General features: G+C 44.6%; 1 protein-coding gene across 5 annotated transcripts in view; it reads right to left on the minus strand.

Annotated features, from left to right (window-relative positions):
* Positions 1-135: 135 nt before the first annotated feature.
* The window catches only part of LOC122939258 (phosphofructokinase, platelet), a 94,280-nt gene continuing 71,924 nt past the window's right edge, over positions 136-22,491 (minus strand). Inside the window, exons 16-23 of one of the 5 annotated variants that reach the window (XM_044295314.1) lie at positions 16,580-16,732; positions 13,872-14,036; positions 13,333-13,394; positions 10,737-10,848; positions 8,691-8,790; positions 7,741-7,746; positions 3,582-3,687; positions 136-722 (exon numbers count right to left, since the gene is read on the minus strand). In XM_044295314.1, the coding sequence (XP_044151249.1) occupies positions 569-722; positions 3,582-3,687; positions 7,741-7,746; positions 8,691-8,790; positions 10,737-10,848; positions 13,333-13,394; positions 13,872-14,036; positions 16,580-16,732 (858 nt within the window). In that variant the 3' untranslated portion in view covers positions 136-568. Of the gene's footprint in view, positions 723-3,581; positions 3,688-7,740; positions 7,747-8,690; positions 8,791-10,736; positions 10,849-13,332; positions 13,395-13,871; positions 14,037-16,579; positions 16,733-21,311; positions 21,465-22,491 lie in introns of all 5 variants that reach the window. The other 4 variants (XM_044295315.1, XM_044295318.1, XM_044295317.1 and 1 more) reach the window with 4 other exon arrangements.

Raw genomic sequence — 22,491 nt, forward strand, 5'->3', positions numbered from 1 at the left:
AGTGAGTGGCGAAAAAATGCAAAAGAAAAAGCTTCAAAAGGCCCTTTTTGCGACTTTCTGAAGCCAGTATTTTGGAGTGAAGGTGTGATATATCAGGGTTTTTATAAAAAAAAAGAAATTTTCGACAATTTCCGATGTTTTGCAAAGTTACTTTATTACATCACATCAATGTATGCTGCAACTTGTCACTGGGGGGGAAATAATAGACATAGCACGTGTAAATGTGAATCCGTTACATCTCCAATACAAAGTGTAACAAACGTATAACGTCATTGCACACAACATACAGGGAACATGGCAGCCCATTCAGGTCTGTGGCGACAAACTTGGAAAGAAAAAATAATAAACCAAACTTTGGGGAGTGAGCGCTGTGATATATTCTCTCCATGTAATATTCTTAGCACTACTTGTTTTTCAGACATAACCTGGAAATTGTGTGGACATAAAGTGCTGGAACAATATAACTTAAATTACAAAAGATAAAATGGATAACCATTCTATAACCGAGCAGTAAAGCACACAATGGAGACGGGTTATGACACGAGGCATGGTGACTGCGTCCCTGGCTTTAGAGGACTCCTGCTTCTGATCGCTTTGGCCTGGGCAGATTGACGTGCTCCAATTGTCCAGCATCTGAAATGTCATAGCTGGTCTTATACTTGGCCAGGATTTTCATCAGCGGTCTCAGCTTCAGCCACCACTGCTCCTTTGGAATTCTGTGTCTGGGTTTGGAAAGCAAGAAAGAAAATTTATTGTATACAATACAAATACTGTGACTTCGAGAGTCCTTGTACTGCCACACCATTTCATTTAATAGAGCATGGCGTAACTAAAAAACACGAAATCACTTAATTTAAAGGGAACCTATCACCGGGATTTTGTCTATAGAGCTGAGGACATAGCTTGTTAGATGGCCGCTAGCACATCCGCCATACCCAGTCCTCATAGCTCTGTGTGCTTTTATTGTGTAAAAAAAACGATTTGATACATATGCAAATTAACCTGAGATGAGTCCTGTCCCTGACTCATCTCACGTACAGGACTCATCTCAGGTTAATTTGCATATGTATCAAATCGGTATTTTTACACAATAAAAGCACACAGAGCTATGGGGACTGGGTATTGCGGATGTGCTAGCGGCCATCTAGCAACCCATGTCCTCAGCTCTATACCCAAAATCCCGGTGGACAGGTTCCCTTTATATAATCTATACAAAATAGTTTAAGACGCACAGGTCTGGATGACCACCAAACGGGGTGCCCACAGTCGAGTAGTAGCACCCCACTACTCAGAAAGTGAAAATCGTATATAGTAAAAGGAGACTGGGCACACCTCCAGATAATTGGCCACTGTTTTTAATGGTTAAAATAATTAATTTCAAAATAAGTTATACAGACAAAATTAGAGATAGTGTTTAGACTGACATTTGTAAATTGGACAAATAATGTTCATAAAATTTTCAATAGATGGTAAGCATTAATGTATAAAAAATCCTAGACAATGGATAGTACTAAAATACTGACTCATAAACTTAAAAATATAAAAAATATAAAACTGGGTCACTTGAAATATCAAATCATTTGCGGTGATTTAAAATGGAGCTCGATAGCAGTCATTAAATTAGCATACGTATAGTCTAATTGCGAAGAATAGCTGGCACTGAACTGGGAGAGTTCCTTGGGAGTTATCGTAAGAGGTAGTAAACTCCGTGTCTCATAGGCAGCTTTATACTGCCTAATAGCGCGTGCAGTGAGAGCAAGGAAAATTGGAGCAAACAGCGGCGTCCCGCTGTATGTATGCCGAAACAGCAGTGTCCTGTTAGATTTTGGGTATAGTGACCTATAGGTCGGAATGATCTTACCCTTTTGATGCGGCTCCTGCCGTCCTGCGCAAATATAGTATACTTGCGTTATCTTTTCTTTCAAAGGGTCTTACCCTGACGTAGACTTTTCACGTGGGTCCGCCGGTTTGGCTTCGGATCCAGTTAAGTGTGGTTTTCTACGTAGATTTTTCATAGACGCTGAATAAGAATCTTTGTCTTTATGGGTAGTGCACTACTCCTTTGGCTATGAGCTGTGCGCTGCGATTGGCCAGCAGTGCAGCAAGGGACACGCCTCCTACAAGAAATCAGTCAGAGGGAGCGCAGACACCGGAGCCTATACCGGGCGAACGGAGCGGCGCCCAGACTTACTAGTAAGTGCAGGGGGACCCCTGGGCGCCGCTCTGCCCACAGGTATAGTTAGTTTTTAGTTTGTAGAGTAGTGAAAGGTCCTCTTTAATAAATCAGGACTGGCGTAGGAATCACCAGTAAATCTCTGACATAATTGAGCCAAAGATTATTCATTGTATAAGGCCTGCACACGACCGTAGGTGTCCCATTACCATTTTGCGGACTGCATTTGCATATCCGCAATACTCGAGCACCGCTCCCTGTGCATTCTGCATCACGGATGCGGACCCGTTCACTTCAATGGGTCTGCAAATCCGGAGATGCAGAACGGAACCCTACGGAAGCACTACGGAGTGCTTCCGTGGGGTTTCGTCCCGTACTTCCGTTGTCCTATCTTTTTGCGGAACGGCTGGATCATGGACCCATTAAAGTGAATGGGTCCGCGATCCGCTGCGGCTGCCCCACGGTCGCGGTTCGTGCATTGTGGCCTGCATTGATGGATTAGGTCCGGATGCGTTCAGTGAAACTCGCACCATTTTGCAAGCAAGTTCACTCAGTTTTGTCTGCGATTGTGTTCAGTTGTTCAGTTTTTTCCGCGTGGGTGCAATGCGTTTGGATGTGTTTTTCACGCGCGTGATAAAAAACGGAAGGATTACAAACAAGATCTCTTAGACACGTCTTGACATTCGTCCATCTTGGCTCAGTGTTCAGGCATTTGGACATGGCATAGCCCCTCTATGTTGAGCGGCTCCAGTTCTGGCAGAAACATGCAGTCTTTGTATTGCAAGGATGGACATTTACAGTTCTATATTGCGGTGTACAGTACTGGGTGGCATATGTAACTCAACGTCTGGGCTTTAAGGCTAGGTTCACACCTGTGGCTGAAGTTTCAGCAAAAATACTGGACAAAAAGAAAATGCTGCATTCACCGGTATTTTGTCCGGCAGAATGCTGGAAATCCTAATGGAAACACGCTGGATCCCATTATAGTCAATGGGATTTGGTAGCTGTCACTGGTGTCCGGCATATACCGGATCTGGCGCTGCAGTTTTAAGGTTCTTATAACAGAATAGAAAAACTGAAGAGGACTGCAGATGTGAACCTAGACTAAAAAGGCAAAAGGACATCGGGGCATCCTCAGAGGTTCTGCATTCAAGCATGAAAATTGCAAAAAGGAGCTTCCACCTTTCTCAGGCTGAGCCATTGAAGGTCTGCTGCCGTCCTTGTGTGATCATGTGGATCCTCCGCCGACAGGTGTGAACTGGCGGTTTTGGATGGACTGTTACTGCTCTACGCTAGTCTGCGTTGAGATTGTTGTGCGCTGCCCATAAATGAAACATTAACAAAGCTTATGGATCCTGAGAGATGACGGGTGACGGAGATACGGCTTCTGTATGGGATAGGCACTTACTTGAAATCAGTTTCGTCTCTGAGTTGCATAACTGGCTGGAAGACAAGAGCCCGTCTGCGCATCCCTAATAGACATACACTGTCTTCTCTGTTAGCAAATATTTTGCCTGGAAATATGCAGAAAAGCATTAATTAGCAGGACAGAGCTCCAGGCCGGGCAATGATCATTTCAGGTAATCATTAGCTTTAGACAATCTAATCTGCAAGGAGAAAGCTCACAAATCATCGATCATGATATTCATAGAGACACAACTGGTGGTGTAGCACTGTCCTTGCATTTACACATTTTAGCCCAAAATGATACTGCTGACATGGTAATTTCATGATCTATTGCAGGGATGCCCAACCTGCGGCCCTCCAGCTTCTGCAAAACTACAACTCCCAGAATGCCTGGAAAGGCCACATCTATTAGGGCAAGCTGGGAATTGTAGTTTTGCAACAGCTGGGGGGCCGCAGGTTGAGGGAGAGAAAGCTGGGTTCTCCTGGGCAGCCTTGTCCTACAAAATGAGGGTAGGCACAAGTAATGCTTCCCAGAAGTAAGCATTTGCAGCTCGTGTAAAGTCTGCAATTGGTATAGGAAAGGTGGAAATATAGTTAGAATGATCTACAGCTACATTATACAGTAGTTCCCCTATTTGTTATTCATTACCAGTTTTTCCATGAAAAAAAAACTTCGGTGTGAAAGTAAATCTCCACCATTTATCACCACGTTTGTAGATTCAAAATTCTGTACTGATATTTTTTAATATATCATTATTGCAGCAGGAGCGTTGTTTCCTGAATACAGAGCTCCAAATCTCCTGCACAGATACAGACTTATAACATTCTGTCTGCCTGCAGCCACCACTAGAGGGAGCTAACTGCATACTGTGCTTACTGCTCTTCAAATTGACAGTATGTCTAGGCAGAGAATGTGGAGTCCTGTTTGAGAAAACCAAGACTCCAACCTCTATAAGGCCTCTTTCACACGGGTGTCACGTTTGCATTGCGGCAAACCCACGCCAGTAGGTACGCAATTTCAGTCAGTTTTGACTGCGATTGCATTCCGTTGTTCAGTTTTTATCACGCGGGTGCAATGCGTTTTGCATGCGCGTGATAAAAAACTGAACGTGTCACCCAGACCCGAACATCTTCACTGAAGTTCAGGTTTGGGTTCAAGGTTGTGTAGATGTAATTATTTTCCCTTATAACATGGTTATAAGGGAAAATAATAGCATTCTTAATACAGAATGCTTAGTAAATTAGGGCTGGAGGGGTTAAAAAAATAAATAATTTTTTTTAACTCCCCTTAATCCACTTGTTCGCGCAGCCCGGCTTCTCTTCTGTCTTCAGGACCTGAGTAAAGGACCTTTGATGACATCACTGCGCTCATCACATGGTCCATCACGGATGTGACGGACCATGTGATGAGCGCAGTGACGTCACCACAGGTCATTTTCCTCCTGCACAGCAAAGAAGAAAGAAGAGAAGCCGGGCTGCTCAAACAAGTGGATTAAGGTGAGTTAAATTATTATTATTTTATTTTTTTAACCCCTCCAGCCCTATTTTAGTAATCATTCTGTATTAAGAATGCCATTATTTCCCCTTATAACCATGTTATAAAGGAAAATAATATAATGATCGGATCCCCATCCCGATCATCTCCTAGCAACCATGAGTGAAAATCGGACCGCATCCGCACGGATGCTTGCGATTTTCATGCAGCCCCATTCATTTCTAGGGGGCCTGCGTTGCGTGAAAAACGCACAATATAGAGCATGCTGAGATTTTCACGCAACGCACAAGTGATGTGTGAAAATCACCGCTTATCTGCACAGCCCCATAGAAATGAATGGGTCCGGATTCAGTGCGGTTGCAATGTGTTCACCTCAATGATAGCTACCATTAGAATTAGATACCTCCTAGGCAGGAGGCAATGCAGGAGACCAGAACACCTGCCGAGGACCCTAGCATCAGACTAAGGCCTCATGCACACAACAGTATTTTTTCACGGTCCGCAAAACGGGGTTCCATTGTTCCGTGATCCGTTTCCATTTTTGTTTCCGTGTGTCTTCCTTGATTTTTGGAGGATCACCAGACATGAAGGAAAGTAAAAAAAAAAGTCGTTTTGGTGTCCGCCTGGCCGCGCGGAGCCAAACGGATCCGTCCTGACTTACAATGCAAGTTAATGGGGACGGATCCGTTTGACGTTGACACAATATGGTGCAATTGCAAACGGATCCGTCCCCCATTGACTTTCAATGTAAAGTCAGGAGTCCCTATAGGAGTTTTCTCCAATCCGATGATATATTTAAACTCGAACCGTCCCCATCACCATGGGAATTAGATCGTGAAAACTCAGATCCGACAGTATATTCTAACACAGAGGCGTTCCCATGGTGATGGGGACGCTTCAAGTTAGAATATACTAAGAACTGTGTACATGTCTGCCCCCTGCTGTCCTGGCCGCATCCGATCTCTTACAGGGGGCTGTGATCCGGCACAATTAACCCCCTTCAGTGCCGCAGCACCTGAGGGTTAATTGTGGTATCATAGCCCCCTGTAAGAGATCAGGTGCCTGCAGGCAGCAGGGGGCAGACCCCCCTCCCTCCCCAAGTTTTAAATTATTGGTGGCCAGTGCGGCCCCCCCCTCCCTCCCAGTATAAATTCATTGGTGCCAGTGCGGCCCCCAACCTAAAAATGTATAAATCATGGTGGCCAGTGTGCCCCCCCCCTCCTCCCTGTATAAATCATGGTGGCCAGGCGGCATCCCCTCTCCCCCCCCCCCCTTATTAACCCCCCCCCATCTTGGTGGAGCGGAGAGTTCCGATCGGAGTCCCAGTTTAATCGCTTGGGCTCCGAGCGGTTACCATGGCAACAGGCGCTACTGCAGTCCGGGTGCCATGGTTACTTAGCAATTTAGAAGCATTATAATTACCTGCCGCTGTCGTGACGGCGTTCGTACTCTTATGGTAAGTGAAAGGTCTGTGCGAACGCCATTGCTTTATAGCACTATGAACCTGTCATCTTACCAGTAGGAGGAGCGCCCGGGCTGGTCACAGACAGCGCAGGTAAGTATAATGCTGTCTAAAATTGCCTAAAGTAACCCAGGGCAGCCTAGGAATGCAGTATGCGTCCTGGATTGCTATGGTAACCGATTGGAGCCCCAGCGATTAAACTGGGACTCCAATCGGAACTCTCCGCTGCCACCAATGATGGGGGGGGAGAGGGGAGGCCGCACTGGCCACCAATTAATTTAATACCGGGGAGGGAGAGAGGGGGGGCCGCACTGGCCACCAATGAATTGAATACTGAGGAGGGAGGGAGGGGGGGCCCGCACTGGCTACCAATGAATTTAAAACTGGGGAGGGAGGGGGTCTGCCCCCTGCTGCCTGGCAGCACCCGATCTCTTACAGGGGGCTATAATACGCACAATTAACCCCTCAGGTGTGGCACCGGAGGGGTTAATTGTGCGGATCACAGCCCCCTGTAAGAGATCGGGTGCTGCCAGGCAGCAGGGGGCAGTCATGTACACAGTTCTCAGTATATTCTAACTTGAAGCGTCCCCATCTGAAAAGCTGTTATGCAGACGGATCTGCGGATCCGTCTGTACGAAAGTAGCCTACGGATCATGGACACGGATGAGAATCTTGTGTGCTTCCTTGTTTTTTTTTTTTCACGGACCCATTGACTTGAATAGGTCCGCGAACCGTTGTCGTCAAAAAAATAGGACAGGAAACACGGATCACGGACGCGGATGACAAACGGTGCATTTTCCGAGTTTTCAACGGACCCATTGAAAGCCAATGGGTCCGCAGAAAATAACGGAAAACGGAACAACGGACACGGATGCACACAACGGTCGTGTGCATGAGGCCTAATTGGTGATAGGTTCCCTTTAAGAGAACCTGTCATCAGCACATAGAGGAGATCAGTCATCTTTTGGGATATCCTATCAGCAATCCAATCCACCAGAATTTATCTTGGGCCCCAAAAATGTCTGTCTGCTCCATGTGTGATGAGTTGGGTCTTTCCACCACCGTATGAGAGTACTTGTTAGTTCTTGAACAGAAAAACCTGGTTAGTGGAAGGAAATAGGAAATATACAAAGAAGTGACCCCCTACACACAGGAACAAGAAGAGATTGACAATATGTACATCAAGTAATAATGAGACATTACCTTCCTCTAAGTATCCCGAGTAGCCAGGAAAGAAAATATAAAAGCAAAAAAGAAAGTATATTTAGCTACTTAAGTCTCTACCATCTATCATGCACTGTGCGCCAAGCAGACAAGTCCACAACAGGAAGCAAAACGTGCCAGCGGGAGCTCCTTAATAAATATCATATACAGTGCAATGTCAATGGCAGTAGCTGAGTGCAGAATATACAACGTAAATGTATCATCTATATGGGGAACCAAATTAAAGGGGTTTTCTCACTTCAGCAAATAGCATTTATTATGTAGAGGGAGTTAATACAAGGCCATTACTAATGTATTCTGATTGTCCATATTGCTTCCTTTGCTGGCTGGATTCATTTTTCCATCACATTATGCACTGCTTGTTTCCATGGTTATGACCACCCTGCAATCCATCAGCAGTGGCCGTGCTTACACACTATAGGAAAAAGCACCGACCTACATGAGCTCCAGAGAGGCCAGTGCTTTTTCCTATAGTGTGCAAGCACGACCACCATTACTGAATTGCAGGGTGGTCGTAACCATGGAAACAAGCAGTGTATAAAGTGATGTAAAAACAAATCCAGCCAGCGAAGACAGCAATATGGATAATCACAATACATTAGGAAGTGCCTTGTATTCACTTTCTCTACATGATAAATGGCATTTGCTGAAGTGAGACGACCCCTTTAAATCTACACTGGATGGTCACTGGATGTACCAGAAACGCATCACAGGTATCGAAGGTCACTGACTACATTTCACCCACACAAAGGCTGCATCTGAACGAACATGAAGAATGATATTTATCAAAACTGGCAGAACGGCCTCTTAAAGGGCCGGCATACATGAAGCAGTGTAGTTCCAGTAAGGGTCTGCTCCACTTTTCACCCATGCGTCATTACCGTTCCCCTGTCCCCGTGTGTGAATGCAGACATATTCAGTCATGTTACCCTTTCTGTAGGTCTCTTGCAGCTTCCTGGAGAGCCACTGAATAGCCTTAGCTGAGATTTTTGTGCCGAAATTTCTATCAAATGGTGAAGGAGCGCCGCCCTGCAAGAAGAAGTTCACGATGGTGTAAGTCTGGTCACATATTATTACGTACAACCCTCAAAGGAATTTTCCACTGTGTAAAAAACACCTCTCATTTATTCTACTGCGCAGAAAAAGAAGCAGAAGGAGAGCAGCCATCATCGGTGGGACCATTACAGATCGGTGGAAAGGCTCACCTGGATGGGGTGCGCTTGGTACGGTAGATTGTGGTAGCTGGTGCAGCCAAGCTTCTTCCCTCAGAACACATGGTGCTAGGTTAGAGAATGTAGACGCAGTGGTGCAACCAGGAAGGTCCAGACTTAGGCCTCATGCACATGAACATGTACCGGCCAGGCCCGTATTGCGGCCCGCAAACAGACGTTTTAGTTTTTTTTTGCGGTGCAGACAGATCGCGGACCTATTCAAGTTAAATGGGTCTGCATCCTGTCTGCGGAAACCGCATGGATGTTGCCTGTGCATTGGGGACCGCAAATGCACGGTCCCCAATGCACGGACCGCCCGACACGCTTTCGCGTGCATGAGGCCTTAGAAGTGAGTTATAAACTTTTATTTATTGTTTCTGCAGATTACGCGTTTCAAGGCTGGAACAGCCCGTTCTTCAGATCGAAAAACGTTTATTGATCTGAAGAAGGGGCCATTGAAATGAGTAATCTGTAAAAATAATAAATACAAGTTTATAACTCACCTCTAAGTCTGGACCTTCCTGGTTGCGCCTCTGCTGACCCTGAATTCTTCTTTATTCTACTGTGCTGCTCACTTTCTAATATGGTGTCTTTACCTGTATTGCTATTATCACCCGATCCAGGAATCTAGTCATGTGACCCTGTTCGCTCTCTACTATTTCCTGTGACATCAAGTCAGAGCAGTGGTGTCTTCCAAGTGCTGGAGGATGAACGCCCATCTAAATTACATAAGTGGGCAGGTCCCCCGATCCGCCACATTTTCTGCAGTGAAACAGAACTGCCGACGACTGCGTTGTAGACATCTGATCGCCAACACTGCCTGCGCATAGGCCGACAGTTCCCTGCTTTACTACCCAGAATGTAGAAGATCCGAGGAATCCACCCAATCCACACCCATGTAAATTAGCTGGGTGTTCACACTACAGCACTAGGGCGATACCGGAAGTCACTGCTGCAAGTCGTCAGACAAGATGGCAGAGAGCACAGCGGACAGGGTCACGTGGCCGGATTCCTGAGAGGGCGCTATATTAGAAAGTAAGAGATGGCTGCACATTAGACTATATGAGCGATGGGTGCTAAGACAGTGGAAAACACCGAAAACTCTAGACTTGTATATTAAATATATAATTCAAGGTCAAACTACTTCTCTGATGGTTAAAGGGGTTATCCCATGAATAATTCAATAAAAAAATTTAAAGTAGCAGCTGAGGGGCATGTTCTCTCTCAGGGGCGTGTCACTTCTGCTGCAGCTGGTGGCAGTTGAAGGATGGAACTGAGCATGTGCGACCACCTCAGTGAGGTGGACAGAGAATTTAGAAAGCAGGTGGCGCTATACAAATACATTTCAGTGAATAAATCAGTGGGTATACTAAATTTTTAATTACATGCAGTTACATAAGTATTCAGATCCAGGTGTTGGTTAGAAAATGTAGGATATTTTTCATGGGACAACCCCTTTGAAGATTTCACATACTGTTACTGTATAGACAATGACTGGGAAGCTGGCCTCACATACCAAGAATTGTGCAGTTACTGCAGCTCAACTTCCATTCACGTGAATGGAAACCCAGTACGGCCACGACCCTGTGGATGGAGACAGTCTGTTTCCGGCACCAGGGGGTTGCAGCTAGCTGATGTCCGATCCCCACCAATCTTATATCGATGACCAATCCTGAGGATAGTTCATCAATATCTAGATCCTGGAGAACCCCTTTAACCCTTTCCATGCACTGCACCCTTGGCACGTGGCTTCCTATACGTTACCTGCTGCATGTGGCCCAGCACATTCTTTCTGCAGTCAAACACTCCCCTCCCTTCCTCAGAGTAGAGCTGATAAATGAAGTCGGTGGTGTAGTTTTCATTGCTGTTCTCATTCCTGGAGGGGTAAATACAAAAGATACGATGGCTATAAATCTCTACAATCTGTGCATGAGAGGCGTTGAAAGGTTTACGATATGGCATTTTTTTTTACAAATCGCAGGGAATGCTTTAAGAAAAAAAGAAAATGCATTTCTGTTGCCACATACCAAGAGCCATAACTTTATGTTGCACCGTTCACACAGCTGGATGAGGGCTCTTTTTTTTGCAGGATGGTTTGTAGTTTTTATTGATACCATTTTAACCCCTTAAGGACCCGCCATACATGTACAGCGCTGGTGGACGTGACTTAAGGACCAGCGCCGTACATGTACGGCGGGCTGATTGGGCAGGTGCAGGAGCTGCGCCCGTGCTCCTGAAAAGCGGCATGGACCCGGCAGTCACTGATAGCCGGGCCTCTGCTGCATACGCCGGCATTGGTGAAAACACAGATGCCGGCGTGTTAACCCCTTGTATGCTGCGGGTTCACAGTGGGTACGGGTGCCCTCTGCTTTCCCATCGGGTCCCCGCTCTGCAGTGGCAGGGACCCGATGGCAGAGAAGGCAAGCCTGATGCCTTCCATAGGCATCGGAGCTTGCCTTCTACGGAAGCCTGTGAGATCCAGCCCTTAGGCTGGGTCTTACGGGCAGGCTGTCAGCATAAAAGCTGACAGCCAATGCATTACAATACAGGTTGTATTGTAATGCATTGCAGAGGGGATCAGACCCCAGAAGTTGAAGTCCCAGAGTGGGACAAATAAAAAAAGTAAAAAAAAAATAATAATCCCAAAATAAAACACATAAACTTATTTTTTTTAAAATAGAAAAAAAAAAGAAAGGGATTCACTGACGGTGGAGGAACGCTATACTTAAAATGAACCTTTATTATTTATTTGTAAAAACAGTGTGTGACACACTAGGGGGAAGGATACACATAAAGCCTGAGTACCTACATACAAGCACCAGGACTGAATGCCTATAACTGAGATATCCAGAGGACTGTAAGTCTTGAATAATCAGATCAGGTGCAAATATCCCAACTTGGGCAATTAGTTGGAAACTAAAGGGGATATTGCAGCAGTCCAGAAGGCAAAAAATGTGACATCTGACATCCGGATGTTCCATCCGAACATTCATAACCGGGTGTCACTGCCACTGAATATCACCCTAAGAGCAGGGTGTACAGGCTCACTGGTTGGGGGGCAACCAAAGCTCCAGGTAGCCTAATGTGAGCCAGTAACCTAGCAGAGCATGTGCGGCATACATGCACCTTAAATGCCCAGGTGCAGTGCAGCCAAACGCTAGTAAACACACCCTGAGCTGCCTATTAGGAACTAGTAACCTACATCAAAAGCGTCATACTCACACACGGAGTATGCGGAACGGAAATACAGACATATACGGAAACAGAATGCACACGGAGTACCTTCCATTTTTTTTGCGGACCCATTGAAATAAATGGTTACTGTTACTGTCCACAAAAAAAACTGAACGGACACGGAAAGAAAATACGTTTGTGTGCATGAGCCCTTAGGCTGATAACTTTAGAATAAGGCCTCTTGCACACGATCGTATGGCTTTTTCAGTATTTTGCGGTACGCAAAAAACGTATCCTCAAAAAATACGGATGACTTCCATGTGCATTCAGTTTTTTACGGAACAGAACAGCTGGCCCCTGATAGAACAGTCCTATCATTGTCCGTAATGCGGATAATAATAGGACATGTTCTATCTTTGAAAGGAACGGAAATACAGAAACGGAAGGCATACGGAGTACCTTCCGTTTTTTTTTTGCGGATCCATTGAAATGAATAGTTCCGTATACGGTTTGTTTACGGAATGCAAAAAACGGAACGGAAACTGAAAAAAAAAAACGTTTGTGTGCAAGAGGCCTAAGGCAGTTTTCATAACTGGTGGTATGTGGGGAAATCTGTTGGTCAGGATACATGTATATTAGTGGCACAACCCTTTAAGATTCCTTTCTAAACAGATCCCAATCAATGTCATTCTCATAATGAGGTTCTTTACATTTCTATCGGATTTCTGGTATTTTTGATGCTGCAGACTATACCACGCTTGCTGTGTCCTATTAAAGAAAGTAAATAATGCAAATTTAGGTCTCATTCACACGACCGTAAGGCACCCGTGCCTGTATTGCGGACCGCAAATGGCAGTTCTGCAATATACAGGCACTGGCTGTGTGAATTCCATATCACGGATGCAGGCCCATTGACTTGAATGGGTCTGCAATCCGCAAGATACGGAGCAGAAGCACGGAAAGGAAGCCTAAGGAAACACTTGGAAGCATCTTCTGTGGGCTTTGGGGTTCGTTCTTCCGCACCGCAAGAGATAGAAGACGTCCTATCTTTTGCCATATATTGCGGATAGCAAACCCATTCGAGTCACGGACAGCTTACGTTTGTGTGAATGAGGTCTTAAATAGAGGCAAAGAAATACCCTAATAAAATCTGTATAGGTCATGCAATGGCATGTGATGTATGTACCTCAGGACGAGGCCTCTCTGAATGCCCGTCTTCATCTTTTCTGTTAAATGCTCCACATTCGCCTACGTGAAAGGATAAAATAAGCATTGCATACAAGTCATAACTTTTATAAAAAATATGGAAACATAAACATGATATCAGATCGGCGGGGGTCTGACACCTGGGATCCCTGCCGATCGGCTGTTAGAAGAGGTCGGTACTCCCTGTGCTCCGCGACCTCTTCCTAGGCCATGTGATGTCACCGTACATCAGTCACATGGTCTAGTTGCAGATCATTCCCATTGAAGTGAATGGGGCTGAGCTGCAATACCAAGCACAGCCACTATACAATGGAGAGCTGACACCAGAGCTCCAGTAGGCGCAGCAGCTCCCTGGAACAAGTGGTCGGTGAGGGTGTTGGCACCTAAGGATAGGTCATCATTATATTTACCAGCATAAACCCTTTAATACATCCCCCCTCCATGGTGCGCTAAAAATGCCCCAGAATTGGGTGCAAAATAGGCAGCCAGAATAATAAATGTGAATATATTTGTAATCACCTGAAGTTCACGAATGTCAAATTGCTCCTCAAAGATGTAGGCGGCATCAGCACCTGCAGCCAGTCCTCCCATGTTGGCCAGGTAGCCACAGTATCCTCCCATCGTTTCGATGATGAAGACTCGTCTCTTCGTTCCGCTGGCAGATTGTTTGATGCGATCGCAAGTCTAATTAAAATGCACAGTGCAAAACATATACATAGTGATATCAGATCAAAAACCCAATAACATGCCATAGGCCTATACGCTGGGTATGCACTGGGGCTCATTTATCTCCCCAGCACTTTTGTTTCCGATATGTATTTTTTCTTAAAGCTACGGTACATCCACCTACAGATCCCGTCATTTCTTGCCATTCACTGCAGCAGCTGATGACACCGACATGCAAGGAATAGAAATATGAATGGGGCCTGAATGTTTCCGTGTCTCACATCATGAAGGTCTATGATATAACTTGAAGGAGGAAGATGAGATGTAACCACGTGAAATTGTCTGAGTCACTGTAATGACATCCTGCCGCTTATCGCTTTCCTGCCGTTCTCTCATTGCTCCCTCTTTCATCATCTTATCATACGGCAGTACACACTGCCTGTGCATTATATCGGAGGCTACATTGCATTGGTGGCGGCTGCTGATAACTAATAAGATGAAATCATGCCACTTGGGTGAATTTTGGGAGTCGGTGCTCCAGAAATGATGCTTGGGCTCTGTTCACACGGTGGCTTTTTGACATCAGAATTTTGTTGTGGACTCTGCGCCACAAAGCCACCACTGCCGGCCGCCCGGAGTCATTGTTCTCAATGGAAGCATAACCGGCCTGCGGATTGTAGCCGCAACATGTCCTTTCTTGGCATGGTCGCAGCTACAAACCACCAGTATCCCACTGTACTCAATGGAAAGCGGATTCAGAGCGGCCGCCATCAGTTTTTGACTCGATATCGGTACCAAAATTCTGATATCAAAAGCTGTCATGTCAACATCGCCTTACTGTATTTGCATGTACTTGGCAATAATACTTTGCTGGGAAGAAAAATGTGCTATATGGCGCTATAATGGATTCCAAAATACCAAAGGGACAGCCCCATCATTCTCATGTCTGGTATGGCTCTCTAGACTTCCACCAATTTGCAGGGTCTTGGAATATACCATCACTTGCCCTGGCTGGTGTACCTCCTTAAAGAAGTTATCTGACCCCTGAAATGCCGCCCCATATGCCGGGCCCCTCACACACAATGTACTTACCTGGCTCCCCACTCCCTGCGCCGCTCCTGGTCCCCGCACGGCCGCCGCTGCTTCTCCCCGTGCGCAGATGAAAACATCCAGTGTTGAGGGTAGGAGAGTGGGTTAGCCAATGGCAGGCAGTGACGGGGTGGAGCCTACCTAGCATCGTGGGTGACGCTAGAAAGGCTACCCCTGTCGCCACCTGCCATTGGCTAATCTCCCACCCCCCGGCACCTGAAGTTTTTATCCGCGCAACAGAAGTGACGCAAGTGTCGGGGAGCCAGGTAAATACATTGTATGTGAGGGGCCCGGGCATATGGGGGGGGGGGAATTTCAGGGGTCATATAACCCCTTTAATGCTGGAACTTGGGCAACAGGATCACAATAGGCTCTTTTCACCTTAAAGGAGTTATGCCACGATTGATGTAAATTGTTCTGCTAGAATTATTTCAGGCTGGCAGCTCAGGGAGGGGCGTGTCCCTTCTGCTGTAGCTCTTACCGTGCAACTGTCACAGCTTCTAACAGAAGATATAGCTGGTGGCAGCTGAAGATTTAAACTGAGCATGTGTGACCACTTCAGTGAGGTGGACAACTAAATAAAGATGAGAACAAACAGCAGGTGGCGCTATACAGATAGATTTCTGTGAATAACTCAGTGACTATACTAAATTTTTAATTACATGCAATTACAAATGTCTTCAGATACAGGTGCTGGTCTGAAAAATATACAGGTGAAACTCGAAAAATTAGAATATCGTGCAAAGTTCATTTATTTCAGTAACGCAACTTAAAAGGTGAAACTAATATATGAGATAGACTCGTTACAGGCAAAGCAAGATATTTTAAGCCTTTATTTGTTATAATTTGGATGATTATGGCTTACAGCTTATGAAACCCCAAAGTCACAATCTCAGGTCCCTTTGCTCGGGGGGTATGGGTTATTTAGCTGACTAGAGTCTGACACTTTGAGCCTAGAATATTGAACCTTTTCACAAAATTCTTAAGTTGCATTAATTAAATAAATTCACTTTTGCACGATATTCTAATTTTTCGATTTTCGCCTGTAGAATATTTTTCATGGCACAACCCCTTTAAACCATTCTACTACACCTTGAACTTCCTGCTAATAGGAGCACTGGGGAGACGGCAGTGAAGAGATCAGACATATTGAGTAGACAGTCGCAGCACTAGTGCTGTGATCGCCTCCCTGCTGACTGTTGGGTGGTGCACGCTGCTGTGGCGTCTACGCAGCTGCCAATCACACCAGCAATTGCAAACCTTTTCCAAGACGGAGACTGTTTTACATCATGTGCTTTATGTAAAGTCTGCTATAGGAAAAATGTCTCGGCTAATGAAACTTGCAGAAAAACATAAATTATATTTTATTTGTCATTCATGAGTCATAGAACTGAGGTCAGCGATCTTGTGCATGACGCCATTAAAGCGAAAATCTAAAAAAAAAATAATAAAAAAAAATAAAGACGTCTTACCTGCATAATGGCATTGAGTGCAGTGTCGGCGCCAAGACTTAAGTCAGTGCCAGGGACATTGTTGCTAATGGTGGCAGGCAGTATACACATGGGGATGCAAAACTCTTCATACGTGCCCCGAGCCTCAGCTAACTGCAGCATACCCTCAAAAGCCTGCGGTGGCAGCATGAATATGTGCTTAGCGAACGGTTAACGTATGTGTGTTAGTGGCTCCTTCTGTGTGGTGGGAGGTTTGGCTTCCCAAAGGCGAGGGGACACAGTATAAGCTCCTAGATGTCAGGAACTTAGCTGATGTTTTGGAACGTCAATGTGGACTCCTCTACTGTTAATGGTCTGATGATGTTCAGCATTACTGCAGTGCCCAAATTAATTCAAAAATAAATGAAAAGATTAAAAAAAACGAGGTGCAGTGGGGTTGCATTGGCGCAATTAAGTTCTGAAACGAAGGGGGGTTACCCCATGCAGAGCAAAAAAAAGGTTAAACGCTTAAGAGAAGGTCCCAGTGTTTAAGCATAGCGATCAGCAGAAGTGGAGAAGCGATGTCAGTGTTTAGAGAGCAGGTATTATAATGTATTACTTGTTGGGCAGAAAGAGAGGATGAGAGTAAGGCTAGGTCTACACGATGACATTTGTCGCACCAATGTCGCGCGACAATTTTTATAATGGTAGTCTATGGTGTCGCACGGCGACATTCAAGATGGATTTTTTAGCGACTGTCGCGTCGCAGCATGTCGCAGTGCGACACCATAGACTACTATTCTTAAAAATTGTCGCGCGGCAGACACATGTTGCAGTGTAGTTGTGTTCACATGTCGCCGAGTAGACCTAGCCTAAAGGGTTAAAGCTGTCCATTTCTAGACCGAGAGACAAGAACTCATTTTTGGCATAACACTAATGCTGGCCTAGTTTTATCTTGGCAGGGTGACACTTGGCACTCCGCTTCTCCTCTAAAGCACGTTCCTCACGGCGACACCAGATAGTACAATACCAGCTCAACTGGGTCATGCGCTTTCCGTAAGTGCCTAGTGGAACTGGGATGACACTAAATGGTACAATACCAGCACAACTGGGTCATGCCCTATGTGAAGATGCCCACTGGGCTGACACCAGACAGTACAATACCAGCTCAACTGGCCCATGCGCTTTCTGTAAGTGCCTACTGAGGTGACACCAGATAGTATAATATCAGCTCAACTGGCCCATGCCCTTTCTGTAAGTGCCTACTGAGGTGACACTAGATAGTACAATACCAGCTCAACTGGCCCATGCCCTTTCTGTAAGTGCCTACTGAGGTGACACTAGATAGTACAATATCAGCTTAACTGGCCCATGCCCTTTCTGTAAGTGCCTACTGAGGTGACACTAGATAGTACAATACCAGCTCAACTGGCCCATGCCCTTTCTGTAAGTGCCTACTGAGGTGACACTAGATAGTACAATACCAGCTCAACTGGGTCATGTGTTTCTGTGCCTACTGGAGCGACACCAAATAGTTCAATACCAGCACAACTGGGTCATGTCCTTTGTGTAGGTGCCTACTGGGGTGACACTAGATACTGGGGCGATACCGGCACAACTGGATCATGCTATACTATAGACAATATAGTGAAATCAACTTTGAAGTTACTCATTTAACCCCGTTGTCTGCTTCTTATAATCCATTTTTGTTGCAAAGAAAATGACCTGATTCTGCAACTAGAACCCCCACCCCCATCATCACATGTAATCTGTTGGAGGTCATAGTTGTACATTGCCCTGCAGCGCCACCACAGGGTAAACGAAGGGAGAGACACCATCCTTGTAGCCGCTTTCTAACTGATGGAGGTCCCAAATGAACAACCCTCTATATTAATCCACAGTGTCCTAATTCGGCAATTGTGTGTTTTCTAAATCAGACTACTGTGAGCAATAAGGAAACTAAAAAGCCTAGGGCTAGTTTCACATCTGCGGTAAAGGTACCCGGCAGAGGAACAGCCTGCCAGAGTTCACCGGATTTGGCCTACCCGGATACTGCCATTCACTGCTGGAGCCCATTGACTATAATGGGATCTGTCCGGTTTCCAGAATAAGCGCTGGGTTTGGACCGGCCGAGAACTGGTGCATGCAGCCTTATAGTCAAACTACACTGCTATGTGCATGGACCCTTAGGAATCCCAGAATCCTCAAAATTATACATTTACCTTCCATTTACAGCCAATGCCTCATGACCTATCACATAATAATTTCTCTGGTCTTTACCAGTCATGACATTTTAACCCTTTGCTCATCCTTGAAGTGAAAGTTTTACTACATTACGTTTACATGGGTCCTTTTAGTATTGGATATTAATATAAATATTAATCATAATAATGTAAAAGTAAAATAAGTAAAAATATTAATAATAAAAATGAGTGATTTTGTTCGGGTGTCCAGTTAGTATTGTTGTAATGTCATTTTGGAAATATGAAAACGGCATTATGGAGCTTTTTTTTTTCTTTTTTATATTACTCCACATGCTATATATCTATGCATACATGCTAAATGCATCCATATGTAAGTATTTTATGGGTAACGATGCAAAAGTAAGAGCACAGGAAGCATGGCATAAATTTTAAAGGGGTTTTTCCGTAAAAAAAAAAAAAAAAGATGCCATATCACTATGATATGAAAGGGTCGAACATTGACTTAAAGGATAGCTGCAGAGAGAGAGCTTGTTAAGAACTCTTTTGCATCCTTTTCTTCCCAGAATTCCAGAGGAGCACGTATGGCCTTTAAGACTCCGCACGCCAATTAAGGCGCTCTTTCCCCAAGGAGAGATAGTACCCCCAAAAACCAGTAAAGCTAAAACCTTTATTAATTATAATGGCCAAACACAAAAACTGTGCTATGTACAAGTCGGACAACACAAACTGAAATGTGGTTCCAAGAGCACAGACCCTGCAATGGGCTTGATGGACCCTTGGACTGGAATTACATTTCTGCAGAGGTTCTGATGCGCACAAGGTGATCTTGCCATATCTCTAGCTTCAGGCTGGATCCTGGAGAAGTCATAGCTGGACAGCCGGCCCTGATCCATGCCATTTACTGTGATAAAAAGCCACTTACTTGCTAACGTCACAGTGGACTTTTTCTGAAGATACGTTTTTTGCGGAATGCCATCCAGCAGCATTCACTGGCTTTACTAATTCTAAGCGTTAAAGCCGCAGCAAATGCAGCAACTAACCACTAAGTCGGAGCTAGCAGTCTAGAAGTCGACTAAGCTGACACTACAAGCCACATGCAGTAATGAGGTGAGAATGAGCAGCCAGGAAAAGAGTGGGTTAAATAAAGCGCAAACAGCAAGACAGCAGCAGTATGCAGCATGCAATACTCACCTGGACTCGCAGCTACCTGTGGGCTTATTGATCAGAGTTGCCAAAGAATTACATTTCCAAAGACATTATTTGAAGGCATCGGCCATAGAGATTATTGACCATTGGCTGAGCACTTATACGGAATGGGGGCAGCCAAATCGCTGGATAAAATCTTATATAAATTTGCCTATTTGTAAGTTTACCAGAGACCACAATGGATCCCTAACCCTCAATGACTTTCCCTAAGCCTTGCCCTCAGTATACCTTACTGAGCCCCCCATTCCAGCTACAGTACAATGCTTCCCGGGCCCTACTGCCTGGTCCTCTTTAACACAGGGAATGTGACCACTCTGCCAGCCCCTGGCGGACCTGCCTCCCTTCCCTACAGAGCCTCCAAATGCCACTTCAAGTGGGAAAGCCATGGTGACACAAGGCTGGACCTACAATTTAACATCCTTCTCATGCTTTCTGTTGTGAGCACAGCCTAAATCGGAGAGGAAGTCTACTGTACTCCAGAAACAGCACCATTCTTATTATGAACACCTTGAGGGGGCAATTTTTTTATGACTGCATTTTAATAATTTTGGGTTAAAAATCATTATTTTTCATATATATTCTTTATTAAAAAATGTCTGCAATTTTTGTCATAAAAGGTAATGTTTAACCTAGCTGTTAGCATCTTACTTTAACGTTGTGCCGTCATCTGATAACCCTTATTTCTAAATTACTAAGCAATGTTCTTATCAGTAAGATAAAAATTGTGCTATAATGAGTGTCTAGGAGGTAAGAGATCAGAGATAAGGAGCCATCAGCTGAGCTGCCTGACGGAACAGAGTGAAAATAGACAGCATGCTACTAGAGAATCTGGGTGCTGTACACAGAAAGGAGGTAACATTTTTTTAATGAAGACCAATTGAAAAAATATTTTTTTAGCTCAAAACAAGTTCAATGCAATAATAAAAAAAAGTTGCCCCCAAATGTTTCCTTAGCCTTTAACTGTGGGCTATGTGGTTCTGCAGATCACACCCAATCGTTGTCTGCAATGGGTTCTAAGTATTACATTTCCACTAGCCTTCTTTTCTAGACAGTAACTTCTCCAGGATTTTTTCTGTATGGCTCTTTTTAATGGTTTACCAAGCTTTGTTTGTTCTATTAGGAAAGCTCATGATCATAATATCGTATAAGGAGATCCCCACCCATTTTTAAAATTCATACATTTCAACGGGGTGGTCTTAGGCTTCCCAGACTACACCAAGGCCTGCCCCATCTGTAGAACAGCTCACTAGGAGCGATTGATTGTAGATCTGAATTCTTTGCTCTGATAAATAAGACCACGGTCATGGGATTACAGTGTTGTGCAGGTTAGGTAAGTGCACTCGAATGAGTCTCATTAAACTTACATCAGTTATAGTGTTCAGAGCAGTATCTGCGCCAATGCTGAAATCTGAACCCGGCACATTGTTGGAGACAGTAGCAGGAACCATAACCATTGGGATACAGAATTCATCATATTTCCCTCGGGCAACAGTCAGTTCCATCAGTCCCAAGTAGGCCTGGGAGGCGCAGGCACAGTGTAGGGAGGAAAAAGAAGACAGTCGTTGTAGGGGGGGAAAAAACAAGACCTTAGGGGATCATGGGAAGAAGCCATTTCTACCACAGCACACAGATATACCGGTACATGGGAAGGAACCACTACACACACAGTACAATCACAGATATTCAAAACCAAACATAATATAATGAACATAATAATAATATAATGAACATAACACCACACATAAAATAACATATGACAGTAGAAGGCTACCCCCCTCCCCCACACACACACACACACTTAGCGGATATGCTCTGGATTTTCTTTCTGGATTTGAAGATAGAAAATCCGCAGAGGAATACTGTACAAGCGAATGACACATATAAAACATGCACGTTTTGTCATGGATTGCCTGTGGAATTGAAGCGAAATCCATGTTTTTTTTTTTTTCTGACCCTAAGGCTCCATTCACACAGGGGGGTTTTTGCTAGAAGAATCTAGCAGTAGTGCTAAATCTGCCCCCCACTCCTGCACTGTACTTCATGCTGCGGGTGTTTTATATGCGCCAACAAAGGACTCTGCAAAACCCACTGTGTGAACAAGTCCTTAATAAGAAATGATGCAACGTATATGTTCTAATGTGTAATTAGACTATTTTAGTATTAAGATGCAGGTTTTCCTTTGGAGGATTTACACTAAAATAAAAGGAGAACTGCTAATTCTACAAAGCCTATATATATATATATATATCCTACAAAGTATATACGGTAAATATATATATATAAACATCTGATAATACAAGTATTCTGACCAAAAACCTCAAGGGGCTACTGAGATTTTAAATCTATAAAGCAGTCAGCAGAATACATGATGTTGTTTTTGGCATCCTGAATTTTATGGTCCAGAAAGCACATTTTACCGAAAAACATTATGGGGATAAACGAAAGTGCCACAAAGAAGGTATAAAATGGAATTCAAAACTGGTGTTTTTGATCTCGGCCATGATTATGAAAGATGGGTGCCATTTTTAATCTTCCTCTGCAACG

The sequence above is a fragment of the Bufo gargarizans genome, chromosome 5 (genome assembly GCF_014858855.1).
Source record: "Bufo gargarizans isolate SCDJY-AF-19 chromosome 5, ASM1485885v1, whole genome shotgun sequence".
Lineage (NCBI taxonomy): Eukaryota > Metazoa > Chordata > Amphibia > Anura > Bufonidae > Bufo > Bufo gargarizans.